The 14959-nt window shown below is 42.2% G+C and overlaps 1 protein-coding gene across 1 annotated transcript; it reads right to left on the reverse strand.

Annotated features, from left to right (window-relative positions):
• Positions 1-1439: 1439 nt before the first annotated feature.
• On the reverse strand, positions 1440-3328 carry DEFB135 (defensin beta 135). The gene is made up of 2 exons (XM_026519090.4): positions 3271-3328; positions 1440-1669 (listed from the first exon to the last, which is right to left on the reverse strand). The coding sequence occupies exons 1-2, from the start codon at positions 3326-3328 to the stop codon at positions 1500-1502; spliced, it is 228 nt and encodes a 75-aa protein (XP_026374875.2). The 3' UTR covers positions 1440-1499.
• Between the last annotated feature and the right edge of the window lie 11631 nt (positions 3329-14959).

Here is a 14959-nt window from a genome sequence, read left to right on the forward strand (position 1 = left end):
AGAAAGAAGGGGCCTGAATCACTATTAACTTGAATGATTTATCTTGCTTATGATAAAATTTAATAATATTTAAGAATGGAATATCATTATGGCCTGGTCATACCAAACAGTACAAAATTTCTCTAACTGTGCATTGTAAACTACAACATTTTCCATATTTAAATTTAAGTATATTCAATATTATTTTATTATTTCCAATGTCAAATAATGAGTGTTTCTTAGGAGGTTCCCAAATAGAAAAATTTAGACAATCCAGTAGAAAAATGGATGAAACTCTTGAATAGGTACATCACAAATAAGGATATCTAAGTGGCCAATAAATACATAAGAAGGTGCACAACTTCATTAGCCATCAGTAAAATGCAAGTTAAAACACCACCGGCCTTCACTACATACCCTTCAAAATGGAGGGGAAGAAAAAGACAGAAAATACTAGTTGTGAAAAAGGATGGAAAGAAGCAAGAACTCTGACACCTCCTGGGAGTATAAACTGGTATAACCAATTTGGAAGACTATTTAACAATATCTACTAAAATCAAATATATGCATGGCTCATGACTAGTGATTTCACTCCTGAGTATATACCCACAAAAATGCTTGCATATAAGCCTCAAAAAACATGACTGTTCATCACAGTACTATTTATAAGAGCCAAAACCTAGAAACTATACACAGGAGCATCTACACGAGAATATTCAAATATTCCCCAATGTAATACTCCACAGTATTCAGAATAAACAAACTATAATTACATCAAACAATATCAATTAATGTCATAAAATAATGTAGATTAGAAGAAGCCACACACAAAGGAGTATCTACTATATGATTCCACTTATATAAAGTTCAAAAATAGGTGCCAGAGTTTATGCTATTAGAAGCCAGGCTAGGGATTATCCTTTGTGGAATAGTGACCACTAATGACCAAGATGTTGTAATATTCTCTTTTCCATCTGGGTGCAGGTTACATGGGTGTATTAAATTTGTGAAAATCATTAAGATGTTCACCTATGATCTGTATATCTTTCTGGTTCTATTATACACTTCAAAAAAAGTTCTTAGGAAATGTTTAATAAGGGGCACCTGGACGGTGCAGTCGTTAAGCATCTGCCTTCGGCTCAGGGCGTGATCCCGGCGTTCTGGGATCGAGCCCCACATCAGGCTCCTCTGCTATGAGCCTGCTTCTTCCTCTCCCACTCCCCCTGCTTGTGTTCCCTCTCTCGCTGGCTGTCTCTCTCTGTCAAATAAATAAATAAAATCTTTTTTTAAAAAAAGGAAATGTTTAATAAGGAATAAATAAACGAAAAGAAAAATGGGGAAGACAAGGAATTTAACCAAGAGATTATTTCCATAGAAGAGACACTGAATTGCCTCCAAATAAAGAGAAACAAAGCAGACACAGAAACACAGACAGGCTAAATCATCATTTAATGGGAGGGTACAACTGAGAAAGATCTGGGTCCCCAGAGGAAATCAGCAGGAGCCTCGGATTCTTGGCACTATTTTCCAAACTCCACAGGTAAGTACTTTTTGTCAATGCAGCACAGATGTGCACTATCACAAAAAATATGATGTATTTCACTTTTTCCACATGATGTCTTGCAAACACCTTTTGTTCGCCAGCATGTAGAAAAGAGTCTTCTTATATATATATTCGGTCCACTTCTCACTGTCAACAGAAACAAGGGTTAATGCACGTGTTCGGCAGGGTCATGATACCATGGATGAATCAGACTGAATCAGATTAGACTTTATAAATTTGTAATGGTAAATTGGATGAGATCAAAACATCCCAGTCATGTTATGGCTGAGTGCCTGCTTTTCAGTGGCTCTTACTTTCCAAAGAACCTATTATAAGTCGTCAGTTCCCATAGTCCCCACTTACATGAATCACTAACCAACAATATGCAGGTACCAGGGCCCAGCACAATCAACTTGGGACTCTTTGCCATGGAAAGAAGCTCAGAGTAGTCCCAGGGGTCTGCAGAGGCACTACACCAGGAGGTATGCAAGGAGAACCTTGCATAGGGTCTGGGACAGAACCAAGGCAGTTTGAGATCATCAAAGTCTCAGCTTGAAGAAGAAAAGATCACTGCTTCTAGCCCCGCATCCCAATAACATTCTGTGTGATACTTAGCCAGGTACCTTACTACCTGCCTTGGCTTAATCACCAGGTACTTGAAAGCATGACATGGGATAATGAGTGTGTAATGGTTTGAAATACCTGAAACCCATATCTAAATCTTTTGCTAGTATTTTTTCTAACCCTAAGACCTGGGTACCTCTGAAAGCTAAGGGGTGGAGGGGATTAGTAGGAAAATGGTTTAAGATGGTGAGGGTGGCTCTGAGACACCCTACTGAGCTATCCATCAGTCTCTCCACCCAGCTGGTTCATGGAACCATCTACGGGGTCTTTGCAGTATGGGAATAAACAATGCAGTATGACCAAATGCCACTGGCAAGCAAACTTGCCTGCCATGTGTCCATTAGCCCTGAGGCACCCCTCTGGGAACGGAGGAATCCCGCAACAATGTAGTGCACCATGTCCTGCCACCCAGGACAGCGGCAGTCTCAACACAGTCCTCATCTGGGCTTGTCTTTGAGTACTTCACACTTGACCTTTAAGTGATACCTTTTGAATATGAAGGTCTGGGCAGCTTTCTGCAGACCCCAGCAAACTACAAGCAAAACAGTGAGGACCTCCACTTCAGTGACTTCAGTGGACCCTTCTTGGTATTATCAAGTTGCTAGTTTCTGTCCAGAGGATGTAAATTCTGAACGTTCCCAAGGATCCCGTCATGCTGTGAGTTAAAACTTTGGAGCAACCAGCTCTACTTGCTAATTCTGCTCAGCATCAAATTTTCTTAGGCTTTCCATGTGAGAAAAGTAATTCAGGTAACTGACTTAGGAGTGCAAATTCTCAGAGTCCTGAAGGAATGTTCCCCCTCCCACTCCCAAATCCTACCTGTCTTCTAAAGGTCTCGTGCTTTTTCTCTGTCCCATTTCTGCCAATACCATCGGTACAACTTTCCACTCAAACTTCACAGACTCCCCAGGCCAAAATCCAGAACCATCTTCTTCACTGGAGAGAGCCACCTCCCGCTATGTGTCCTTTAAGGGCATCTTCTCTCCATCTTCTAGAACAGCCCAAAGTGTCCATCTCTGTTCACATCCCTTCCTGTTTCAGCTTCCTTCATCCAAGTCCTGCTTTCTCCTCACTCCCTCTCCCTTCACTGTTTATAATTGCACAGGGAGGATATTTCATTTTACCTGGTGGAACACAGGAGAGTAAGACAAGGACCACAAGGACAAAGAGTAAGCTCTTCATAGCTAAACCAATCAGCAAAGAGACAACTGGAAGGTAAGAGAGACTCACTCTATATGTAGCTCTCTAGACATGAAGACCTGCATGACTAGTGAACCTTTCAGGAACAAGAACATCTGCTTGCTCCACTGAGCAGTCCAATAAACTAAAGGTCTAACTTTGAACATGACATCTCACCATTAAAATCGACTTCCTTAGTGCCACTTGTGTGCTGGCAACTGAACTCATACTGTGTGAACAGTCCTAGTCTAGCCCTGGTAGGATGTTGTGTGAGTATCTTTGTATCTTCATTGTACACCTATTTAACAAGTGCCTAGAATGTGCAGAGAACTGTAAGGCTGCCTTACATAGTTAACAAAATGTTTTCTATAGTTGATTTTAATCTCTCTCTCTCTCACACACACACACATGTACACATACACTCACACACAGAGAAGTAGATATTATTCTCCCATTTTTAAAAGCAAAAACATGAGTTTCAGGTAGAATAAATGACTTTCCCAAGTTGACACAGTTTTGTATATGGCAACAACATAATTTTTCCTGACTCCTGCCTATAGAAGAATTAGAGCATGTGGCCCAGCCCAGTTCTAGTGTGCCCATAATCTATTGAGGGAAAATAAGAGCTTCCCAAAAAGCATGGGCAAATCCCTCTAACACCACCAACATGAGTCTGGAGAGCACACTGCATGTTACAGCTCCCCAGTGAACACACCCGTTTGTCCTGGGCAACGTGAGCTACACAAAGAATTTACAATAGAATTCCTGCTTTGAGGGACTGAAGGTCAACAGTGCTTGACAGTTCACAAAGTGTTTTAAGTTTTACAAAAGCTCTACCTGATATTATACAAAGAGTATAGAACCCAGAACCAGAATTCAAGTTCTGATCTGAACTCAGATTGAAGAGCCAGTAAATAGGCCCTTGCTTTACCTCTTCAAATGGCAGTTTTCCCACCTGTAAAGTAGATCGTACACCATCAGTGCTACCTATCCCAAAGGCTTGTTAGGAGGTCAGACGAGGCAATTCTTGTGAAAAGTCCTTTATAAAATGTACATTTCTGGGACTGTTCGATCCATATAACAGAAGAAGACATTTGAAACTTGAGATAGTAGATATAGTGCTCCTCCAACTAGTGAGCAGAAGAGCCAGGACAGGAACCAATTTTTCCATCACTCTGTCTCATGGTTTTTCACCATATAGTGTGTGTGTGTGTGTGTGTGTGTGTGTGTGTGTGTGTGTGTGTCACTTTACTGGACTATTGTTTTCAACTTCATATAATGTGTGATGTGATTAAGATTATAGACCTGTGGAAGACTCCCAAAAGAATTGCAAAGCAAAAAATCAATAAGTATAGAAAGAGTAGAAGATAGGACTTTGGAAATCCCACAGGGGAATGATCAAGTGAGCACAAGGGTACTAAGGGACACTCTCCTGAAGATCACTTTCTAACCTGGAGCATTAGCTACAGCTAGATCTGCATTCTCTCATGCCATCTGCCTGTTACCACCTCTTATCCAACCAATCTGCCCACCCTGTCACTTCACTCTTTCCGCGGTGCCCTCCAGAATATCAGTTCCTTCTACTTTACATCTTCTTCCCCAACATACCCTTCCACCTCTAGGTCCCAGTGAAATGCTGGTTTCTCCTCTGAGGACACTACTTCCTAGTAGCCTTCAGTGATGGGAGGCTGTTCATCCGCTGAGGCTCCATTTACCATGGGACAGGCAAGCAGCATTTCTCAACCTCCTTAGAGTCCCATGTTATTTCCAGAACAATACCAGGCATGCCTCTGACACCTCCTTTCCCTCACCCCACCCATACCAAATCTTACCAATTCTGTTCTGACACACAACTCACACCCAACCATTTCACTCCATCTCCACTACCACTATCAATTCAAGGCACCACAATGACTAAACTAATTAAACTAATTAAATGCCTCCTAACTGGTCTCCCATATTATTTTTACATATTTACTATTCACCCTTCCTGCAGTAACCAGAATAACCTTTATAAAAGGTCATGAAATTGGGACATGCATTTGCCCTGCCTAAAACATTTTACTGGGACTAAAATAGAAAGTGCTTACATGGAAGACAAGGTCCACCCTGATCTGGACCCTGGTTGCCTCTCCCAGCCCAACTCCTTTGATTTATCCACTCCCTCACTATCTTCCATGCTAATGGACTGCACTTTTTTCAAATATGCCTAACTAACAGCTTTCACGCATGTTACTCATACCTCCTAGAAATCTGCATCAGCCTCCCCTCCTAAAAATCTTCACCCAACATTTATTCAGTTAAAGGGATGGTGTCTTCCACAGAATGAACTTTCGTCTACTTGACTACAAGCTCAGTAAGAGCATGGACCATGTGTATCACATATATATGACATTACATCAACCAAATCCAAATTTCTTCTAGGATGCTATATTAGTTTCTGAGGGCTGCCATGACGAAGTGCTACGAACTGTGTGGCTTAAACAACAGAAATGTATTGTCTCATAGTTCTAGAGGCTAGATGTCTGAAATCAAGACGTGTGCAGAATTGGTTCCTTCTGAAGGCTGTGACAGAAGGATCTGTTCCAGGCCCCTCTCCATGGTTGCCTCAGGCATTCCATGGCTTGTAGATGGTGTTCTCTGTGTCTTCACATTGTCTTCCCATTGTACGTGTCTATGTCTGTGTCCAATTTCGCCCTTCTTATAAAGATATAGTCATATTGGATTAGAGTCCATCCCAATGACCTCATCTTGACTTGATCATCTGCAGAGACCCTATTTCCAAATAAGGTCACATTCACAGGTACTGGAGGTTGGAATTTCAACATCTTTTGGAAGACCACAGTTCAATCCATAATAAGCCTTAACCTTCCATCTTCCTGGGTAATATCTATGACCCAAATGATACCACATCAAACAATTTTTTTGAACACTAATTTTTATTTTTTCTTCCACTGCACTACACAGAAGAAAAGCCCTCCATAAAACTGCTTCTACTCCTGGATTTCTGAAAGCCTTTGGAGAACATTACACAATCCTGCAGGCAGGTCAAGTTTAGAAATTAGGTCATTCCTTTTACATATCCTAGTCAAACTTAGATGTTATTTGAGCTCACCACCAACCACAGGCCATCCTAACCTCAGCAGATGATTTTTCTCTGTATTTCAGAAAAAAATAGAGGTCAGAGGGTTTAAATCATCAAACTTTACTCTGTTTTCCTACCCAACCCACCCAACAAGCAAGCATCTACCTATAAATGCTTATGCACCTTTCCTCTTTTCTTAACTCTTCCAAGGAATAAGTATCAATTCTCTTTCCTAAATCTTATCCTCCCCTCCATGCTGTTGGCACATTCCTACCCATCTCTTAAGGTACATTGCTTTGTCATTAACTCCTCTTTAAAGAAAATAAAAATAAAAAATTTTATTGTAAAATATACAACACATTTACAAAAACTCACAAAACAAATTTAGAGTTTCACAAATTATTATAAGCTTAACCCCACAGTAAACACCACCAGGATCACAAAACAGAACTTTGCAGCCACCCTAGAAACCACCTCCATACTCCCATCCCAATCACAATCCCCCAAGTTATTACCCTGATATTACTAAATTTCTTTATAGTTTTTTCAGCCAATTGTGCCTTCTTACAAACTAAAATTTCATCTTGCCCATTTCTTATTTAATTTTGGGGGGTATCTTTTTATCTATGTGTTCCCCCTCCTAATCTCTTAAAAGTTATTAGTTAACAAGCTTTGAACATTTAACCTGCAGAGTCACCCACAACCTGGATTTTGCTGATTGCACACTCACTCATGGTGCAGTTTCATTTGAATGTCTGCCCTAATATTTTCTGAAAATTGGCAGCTAGCTCCTAAGGTTTCATCAGATTCAGGTTTAATCACGTTAGCAGGACTATAGGTTTTCTTGTGTCTTTTCATCAGAAGGCTCATAATATCTTGTCTCTCTTTTTGTGTTTTCAGTAACCATTGATACTCAAAGCCTAGATCCGTTCATTCACCAAGTGTTGCAAAAGGGTGACATTCTAATTCCCTATGGCATTTTTACAGAGATAGAAAAAACAATCCTAAAATGTATATGAAACTGCAAAAGATATCTAATAGCCAAAGGAATGCTGAAAAAGAACAAAGCTGGGAGCATGTCACTTCCTGATCTCAAACTATTACAAAGCCATAGTAATCAAAACAACATAGTACCAGTATAAAAACGGACACATGGACCAATGGAACAGGTTCAAAAGCCCAGAAAGAATCCCAGGCATACATGGTCAACTAATATTTGACAAGGAAGTCAAAATACTCAATTGAGGAAAGGCAGTCTCTTCTATAAATAGTAGTGCGGGGAAATGTGTATTCACATGTAAAAGAATGGAACTAGACCCTTATGCCACTGACACAAAATTAACATGAAATAGATTAAAGACTTAAATGTAAGACCTGGAACCATAAAACTCCTAGGAGGGGGAAAAAAAGCTTCTTCACATAGGTCTTGTCAATGAGTTTTTGGATATGACACCTAAAGCACAAGCAAAAAAATAAAAAATAAAAACAAGTGGAACTACTTCAAACTAAAAAACTTCTGCAAACAAAATGTAAAGGCCACCCACAGAATGGAAAAAAAAATATTTGTAAATCAGTCATCTGATAACGTGTTAATATGTAAAATATATAAGGAACTCCTATAACTCAATAGCCAAAAAAATCCAATTTAATAATGGGCAGACAACCTGAATACACATTTTCCCAAAGAAGATATTCAAATGGACAAGTTCATGAAAGTTCTCAACATCACCAAGCACTAGGGAAATGCAAATCAAAACCCCAATGAGTTATCACTTCATACCTGTTAAGGATGGCTATCATCAAAAAGGCAGGAGATAACAAATGCTGGCAAGGATGTGGAGAAAAGGAAAGCCTTGCACACTGCTGGTACAATGCAAACTGGTGCAGTCATTATGGAAAACAGTATGGAGATCCCTCAAATAATTAAGACCAGAACTGCCATATGATCCAGCAAGTCCACTTCTGGGTATATATCCAACGAAAATGAAATCATTATCCTGAAGAGATATCTGTACCCCCATGTTCATTGCAACATTATTCACAATAGCCGAAACATGGAAACAAACAAAGTGTCCATCAAGAGATGAATGGATAAGAAAATGCGGCTTGTGTGCGTGCACACACACACACACACACACACACACACACAGGAATAATATATAGCATAAAAAAGAAAGAAAATCCTGCCATTTGTAACAACAAGGATGGACCTTACAGGTTTTATGCTAAGTGAAATAAGCCAAACAAAGAAAGACAAATTCTATATAATCTCACTTACATATGGAATCTTAAAAAACCAAACTCACAGAAACAGAGATCAGATTTGTGGTTGCCAGAGGCAGAGGGTAGGAGGTGGAGGAAAAGTGAGTAAAGGTGGTCAAAAGGTGCAAACTTCCAGTTATAAGGTAAATAAGCTCTGTAGATGTAATGTACAACATGATAACTACAGCTTAAAGACTTTTGTATATTTGAAATTTGCTAAGAGAGTAAATCTTAAAAGTTCTCATCACAAGGAAAAAAATATGTACCTATGTCAGGTGGTAGAAAGTAAGTAAACTTATTGCACTAATCATTCTGAAAGATATACATATGTCAAATCAATATGTTGTGCATATTGTACCTTAAACTTATAAAATGTTATAAAGTGTTTCTCAATACAACTGGGGGAGAAATTGAAGTAGTAGGCAGATTAACCAAAGTTGTTCGGGAAGATCAGAGAATTTGATTTGGAGAATGTTAAAGACAACTTTAGAACTCAATCTTCCCAGTCCCTTTATTTTAGATACTAGGATACTGAAAGCAACTGTCAAGGTCACACAGAAGGTCATGAGAGAAATGGATCTAGAACTCAGGACTCTGGACTCCCAGAGCTGTTCTCTCTCTTTTTTTTCTGGCTTTACTGAGATATGATTGACAAATGAACAGTATATATATTTCAGGTGTATAATGTGATGTTTTGATATACACATACATTGTGAAATGATTCCCCTAATCAAACTAATTAAACTATCCATCACCTCACATATTTGCCTTTTTCATGACAATACTTAAGATTGATTCTCTTAGCAAATTTTAAGTATACAATACAATACATTATAACCAGACCTGTTACCTTTTATATCCTGCCTTCCCTAGGTGTTCGTGAGTTGCCTCCAGTCATACCTATGTCATGATATGATGCATCATCACATAGACACATGTGCTGACAATCTCTGAAGCATGAGGCTTCACATGGATGGTGTAGTGAAATAGAGGCGTAGTGACACAGAGGCAGAGGAAATGGAGGTAGCCAGGGAGATTCCTTGGTCCTAAGATTCTACTAATCCCAAAAATTTGAGAATCCCTTGCGAGGCTCTTAATATCTATAACACATAAGGAAATTTTATAATAATCTCAAAGTAATCTCCAAATTTAGTCACTAGCTTTTTATAGGCTTTTTTTCCCTAAATACAAAATAGAGTTACTATCATCCTTCTTTGTCTCCTAAAGTCTTCTTCTTCCATCCTTCCTTTATACTGGAATGTTCCCCACATACTCTCCTTAGCACTGTCCTTTATTCGCCTTGCAGACTCCTCATGGGTGATTGCATCTGTACTCAGAGCTTGAAATCTGGTAAGGACTACACCAATGCAGTAATCGAGGCTCTACAATTGGACTGCTGGGCACTCCTGGAGAAGAATTACACAATAAAGTAGATTAGCACCCCTGTCAAGTCAGGGAAGCGCCCAAGCTGCCTGATTACTCTTCTGGCTTCCTACTCTGCACTGTCTCCCAAATGCCACTAACTTCCAAGTTCCTGCACTTGCTTCAGACCTTGCACTTCATCATCTCCATTCTCCCTTCCAACTGGCAACAAAGCCTCCAGCATCTCAAAATCCGAAGGTCACATCTACACACCTCGGTCGGAACCCTTCCTTTTCTTCTTCCTGCCTATAACAATGAGGCTGCTCCATCCATCAAAGTCTAGGTCAACAGTTTTTAACTGGAACATGCATATCCTTGAGGGTCAATTTTTTTTTCTTCCAAGTTAATTGAAGACAGAAATAATGAGCCTCAAGGTGTGGCGGGAGGTGGTGGCGCTGGGTGGTGAGAGAAGCCAGCAAGACGCCTTCGCACAGCTGCCGCACCAGAAGCCCGAGGGGCAGCGGAGCCGCCACGCTCCCCGCCTCCCACCTGCTGAACAGTGTGACAGGGGAGGACCGGTCGCCCTACGCTATGGCTTCCCCTCCGCCCAGCGTCGCTCCTCCTCCCAGCAACGGTGAGAAAGCCGCATCAGGAGCCCCCCTCTGAGCCAAAAGGGAGCCCACCTCTGCCTACCCGAGAGGAAGGGGAACCTCGGGCCACCCCGAAGGCAGGGGCAGCCTCACCCTTACCTTGACTGGGAGTCTCCCACGCCTGTGCCCCGGGAGGAGGCGAATGGCAGCCTGGTGGAGGCACTGCGATGCCCCAGGGGAGAGCGGAGCCCGTGGGCCGCTTCCCTGCGCCACGCGAGGACAGGCTGCCAGAGCCCCCCGGGCGGCGGCGTCGCTGGGCCCGGGTGAGAGCACCCAGGCTATCACAGGAGGCGAGCGGGGCCGAGGCGCGCAGTCCCTCTGCCACGGCCAGAGCCTTTGCACAGCAGCTACCTGCGGAATGCCACGAAAGCCACTCTGGAGCACGGCAGTGCCCACAGCCAGAACACCGTGGGGTCCCCGTCACAGCGGCCCTGAGCTGGGCCCAGCACTAGCTGCCGGCGGCCTGACCCCTGACATGGCTGACAAGGACAGATGTGGCGCTGGGAACGTAAGGCCGGCAAAGCCCACACTGCCAGCCCGCGCGCAGGCGCTCAACCCGCCTCTGCGCCGCTTGCAGAGCATGCGCAAGAAGAGCACCTACAGCAGCTTGGAGGTCTTCTGCAAGCACAGGCGGCCAGAAGCCTGGGTCAGGGGAGGACGCCAGGGACAGCAAGGTGGGCAAGTTCAAGAAGATCCTGGGTACCTTCAAAAGCAAGAAGTGAGTCTCCTGGCCCACCAGCCCAGGTCCAGGTGCCCGCATTGCCACGGCCCATCAAGCAGAGTGCCTGGCCCTCACACCAAAGCCGTGGGGAGGTCCGCTGAGCACAGACAGAGCTGACTGGACTTGAGACTCTCCTGGGGGCTGCACTGCCTCTTCCCCCTGTCCTCTCTCACTTGGGAGCTCTAGCTTTCTCCTGGCAGCCGCATCCTCACTCCCTGGGTCTCCCACCTCCCCAGGGCCCCTGTCTCCACCTCCATCTCAGGTTGCTTGGTCCCACTTCCTCCCCTGCTTGGACACCTCTTTGCTACCCACCCCCCTGCTTCCTGCCACCTTTCTTGGTGGCCCATCCTTCCCCGGTGGGGAGGCAGGGCTGGTCGTGGGCAGTTTGTGAGGGAGAGGGAGAGCCAGACCCAAAGGCTGGCCCTCTCAGAAAGCACAGTAGGGTGAGGGTAGGCCTCTGGCAGAGGATGGTGCATAGGAGCCAAAGGACCCCTGGGGGCTGCCCTGCCAAGAGAACTGAGGCAGACCTCGCCACTCTTGAACAAGTCTTGCCAGCACCTGGCAAGGAATGAGAGCTTTGCGGCACAATAAAACTAGGTCTGGATGGATGATGCTGGGCCCCAGGTTCATGAAGCGTCTTCTGCACACCCTGACCGATGCATTCGTGTGCACCATCCCCAACCATGCCCCAGAAAGGGACAGGATGTGGAGCTCTTGTACTAGAACAGGTGAGGGCAGGGGATAGGTGTGGTGGCACCTGAGCCCCAGCCCACGGCTCCCAGGGGTCCTGACACCCTTGAAGTGGGAGTGGTCCCTGTCCTGCAGGTGCCCAGCAAACCCCAACTCCACCGTCTTCAGGATGCTCTCTTCTTTGTCACTAACCCACAAAACCTGTCCAAGTTTCCCTGCTTTCCTTTCTCGTGTCCTTCTCACCTCCAGAGAGTAACTTTGATTTGGAGTAACATTTTGGCACCAAATGTTTAGAAAGTCCCCCACTGTAGGTACTAGCATTGTGAAATTAGTGTTTCTGCTATTTCTTTCAATGGATTTGGGGATTTTTTTTTTTTTTTTTTTTTAAGAAATCCCAATTGCTCAGACTGGGAAATGATTTAAGAAACAAGACCACTGAGTGAAGACAGCAGTTCTAACTCCAAGCAGCTAGAGAAGAGAGGGTGGTGGGGCTGGGGGACACTTGCACTCCCCAGCAGCTCGTGGTCTGGTTACAAAACACAGCACCTAAGTCGGAGTGACAGCTGGGACTTTTGTTCAGGTGGAAAAGTTTTACTGAGGAGTAGAATGAGCTGGAGCATTCCTTGACTTTGATATGCTTGCTAACAAGTTTGATTTCACCCTTGGATCCTCCTGTCTGCATCCTCCATGTCCTGCTGAATAACACTTCTCCACAAATGTGATTCCGTACATTTCGGTGTTAGCAATAATACATGATGGACAAAATAAAAAAGAAATAAAGAGCCCCATTTCCTCAACTTCCATATTTACTTCAACATACCCGGAGTTGAGGCATCATGCCAGTTCTTCCCACATCCCCACTTCATCCTGCTTTATAAATGAAAAGCAGGGGCTCCTGGGAAGCTCGGTGGGTTAAGCCTTCGACACTTGATTTCGGCTCAGGTCATGATCTCAGGATCATGAGATCGACCCCAGATCTGGCTCCACCCTCAGGGAAGGGTCTGTTTGTCCCTCTCCCATTGCCCACGCCCTCTTTCTCTCTCAAATACATAAATAAAATCTTTAATAAATAAATAAAATGAAAAGCATATCCAAAAGCACCTATCCCAAATCTTGCTCTGATCCAAAAACTGAACATGTAAAATCTCCTAGGCAACAGAATGTCAATTGAAACTTAGTTTGGAGAGTTTCTTTAATGTAAGGCCAAGTGCTTTGGGCCCCAGCGATATGTTCCAAATTCAAGTATATATGTAAGGTGGCAACATTGATGGCAATTTTCATTTAACTACCTCATCTCTTTCATCCTCTACCTGCTGGAAGTATGCACTGAGAGATGTCTCCATGAAAGTAAAGCATGAGAAGAAACACTGAAGGTGGGGATACCTTATTTCATCTAAGCGACCATGTCAGGGCTCCATGCTTGCATGTTTGTGTATCTCAGGATTATAATTCAGAAGTAACAACTGTGGCAGAGGCCATGAATTAACGTGCTCATCTGAGTGAAAAAATAAAGTCCGATCTTTTCTGATGGAAAGTAGGCTAATTAAGCCAATTCATTTGATTAGTTTCTTTTTTTTAATTTAAATCCAATTAGCCAACATATAGTATATCGTTAGTTTCAGATGTAGTGTTCAATGATTTGATTAGTTTCTGTGGTGGATATTCTCCATGGATTAGAAGAGCTGAAGTTGAAGTTTCGCATTTCAATGAAATACATTTAAATCACATGATAAGATAAAAGCAGCTATCAAAAAATCATATTGGCAAACATATATAGAAGTTAACAGTATTTTAATTTCCCAACTCTTTATGAAAATAGAGGGTTAAATGAGATGACTGTAATTAATTCAAAGCCTTTTTGGTAAACTTAGAAATTAAGACAGCAATGACTCTAAGGACTGGGTAGTAAATGCATTCATAGTCAGATGTTTATAATTCTTTCATACCAGCAAAACTGAGTGGAGACATAGTTACTTGTCAACTGATAGGGCATTTTTTAAAATTCTAGATCACTAATGATTTTTTGGCAGACAACTCAGAATTCGAGGAATTGCGAGACAGTGCTATCACAAGACTCCTATATCCATCAACTCATTTTTACAAGCAAGTTTTTTTAATTAACTTCATCTAAAAAACAGGAATGGAACTCATTATAAAATCTTATTCTAGAAATACAGAATATTTATCTAAAAATTTGTGAACCAATTGAAAAAAATTATTTTATCCATCTCATTGGAAATAAATTTCCAATCAAGTTTCACTTTCTAAATTTAATTACCTGTCAAAATTGATTTTATATTTATATTGTTTTGTTCAGTTGAATATGAATAATAATGATAATAACCACTTGGTCCAGAAAACATTTCTAATACTAGAGCCAGACACAAAAAAGATAAAAATTTCAATTTTGTTACAGAGAAAATATAGGTTAGTAAATCCTATTCTTGCCTTCCTTAGCTCACCCTTCCTTTTCAAAGGTGAATTTCTGAAAAGAACTGTGTCTGTTTGCTCTTTATCACTTCCCGCTTACTACCATCTGCTCTTTGCATTCATCACAAAAGAAAAGGTCACTAATGTCCTCTTTTTACCAAGTTCAATAAACATTTTCCCCAACCTCATAGCAGTATTTAGCAATATTGATCATTCCCTTCTATCTACCTTATCTGGATCTTTGATTGCTGAGCCCACACTCACATGGTTTTTCTCCTGCCTCTCACCAATCTTTCTTAGATCCCACCGCAGACTCTTCTGCTGCTGTTTGTCCTTTAACTGTTAGAATTCCTCAAAGTTGTCTCCAAGGCCTTGATTTCAATCTCACTCAAGAGATTTTCCATACTCGTCTTTTGACCCACAACTTCTGAGGT

Source organism: Ursus arctos, unplaced genomic scaffold (assembly GCF_023065955.2).
Source record: "Ursus arctos isolate Adak ecotype North America unplaced genomic scaffold, UrsArc2.0 scaffold_11, whole genome shotgun sequence".
NCBI classification, from domain to species: Eukaryota; Metazoa; Chordata; class Mammalia; order Carnivora; family Ursidae; genus Ursus; species Ursus arctos.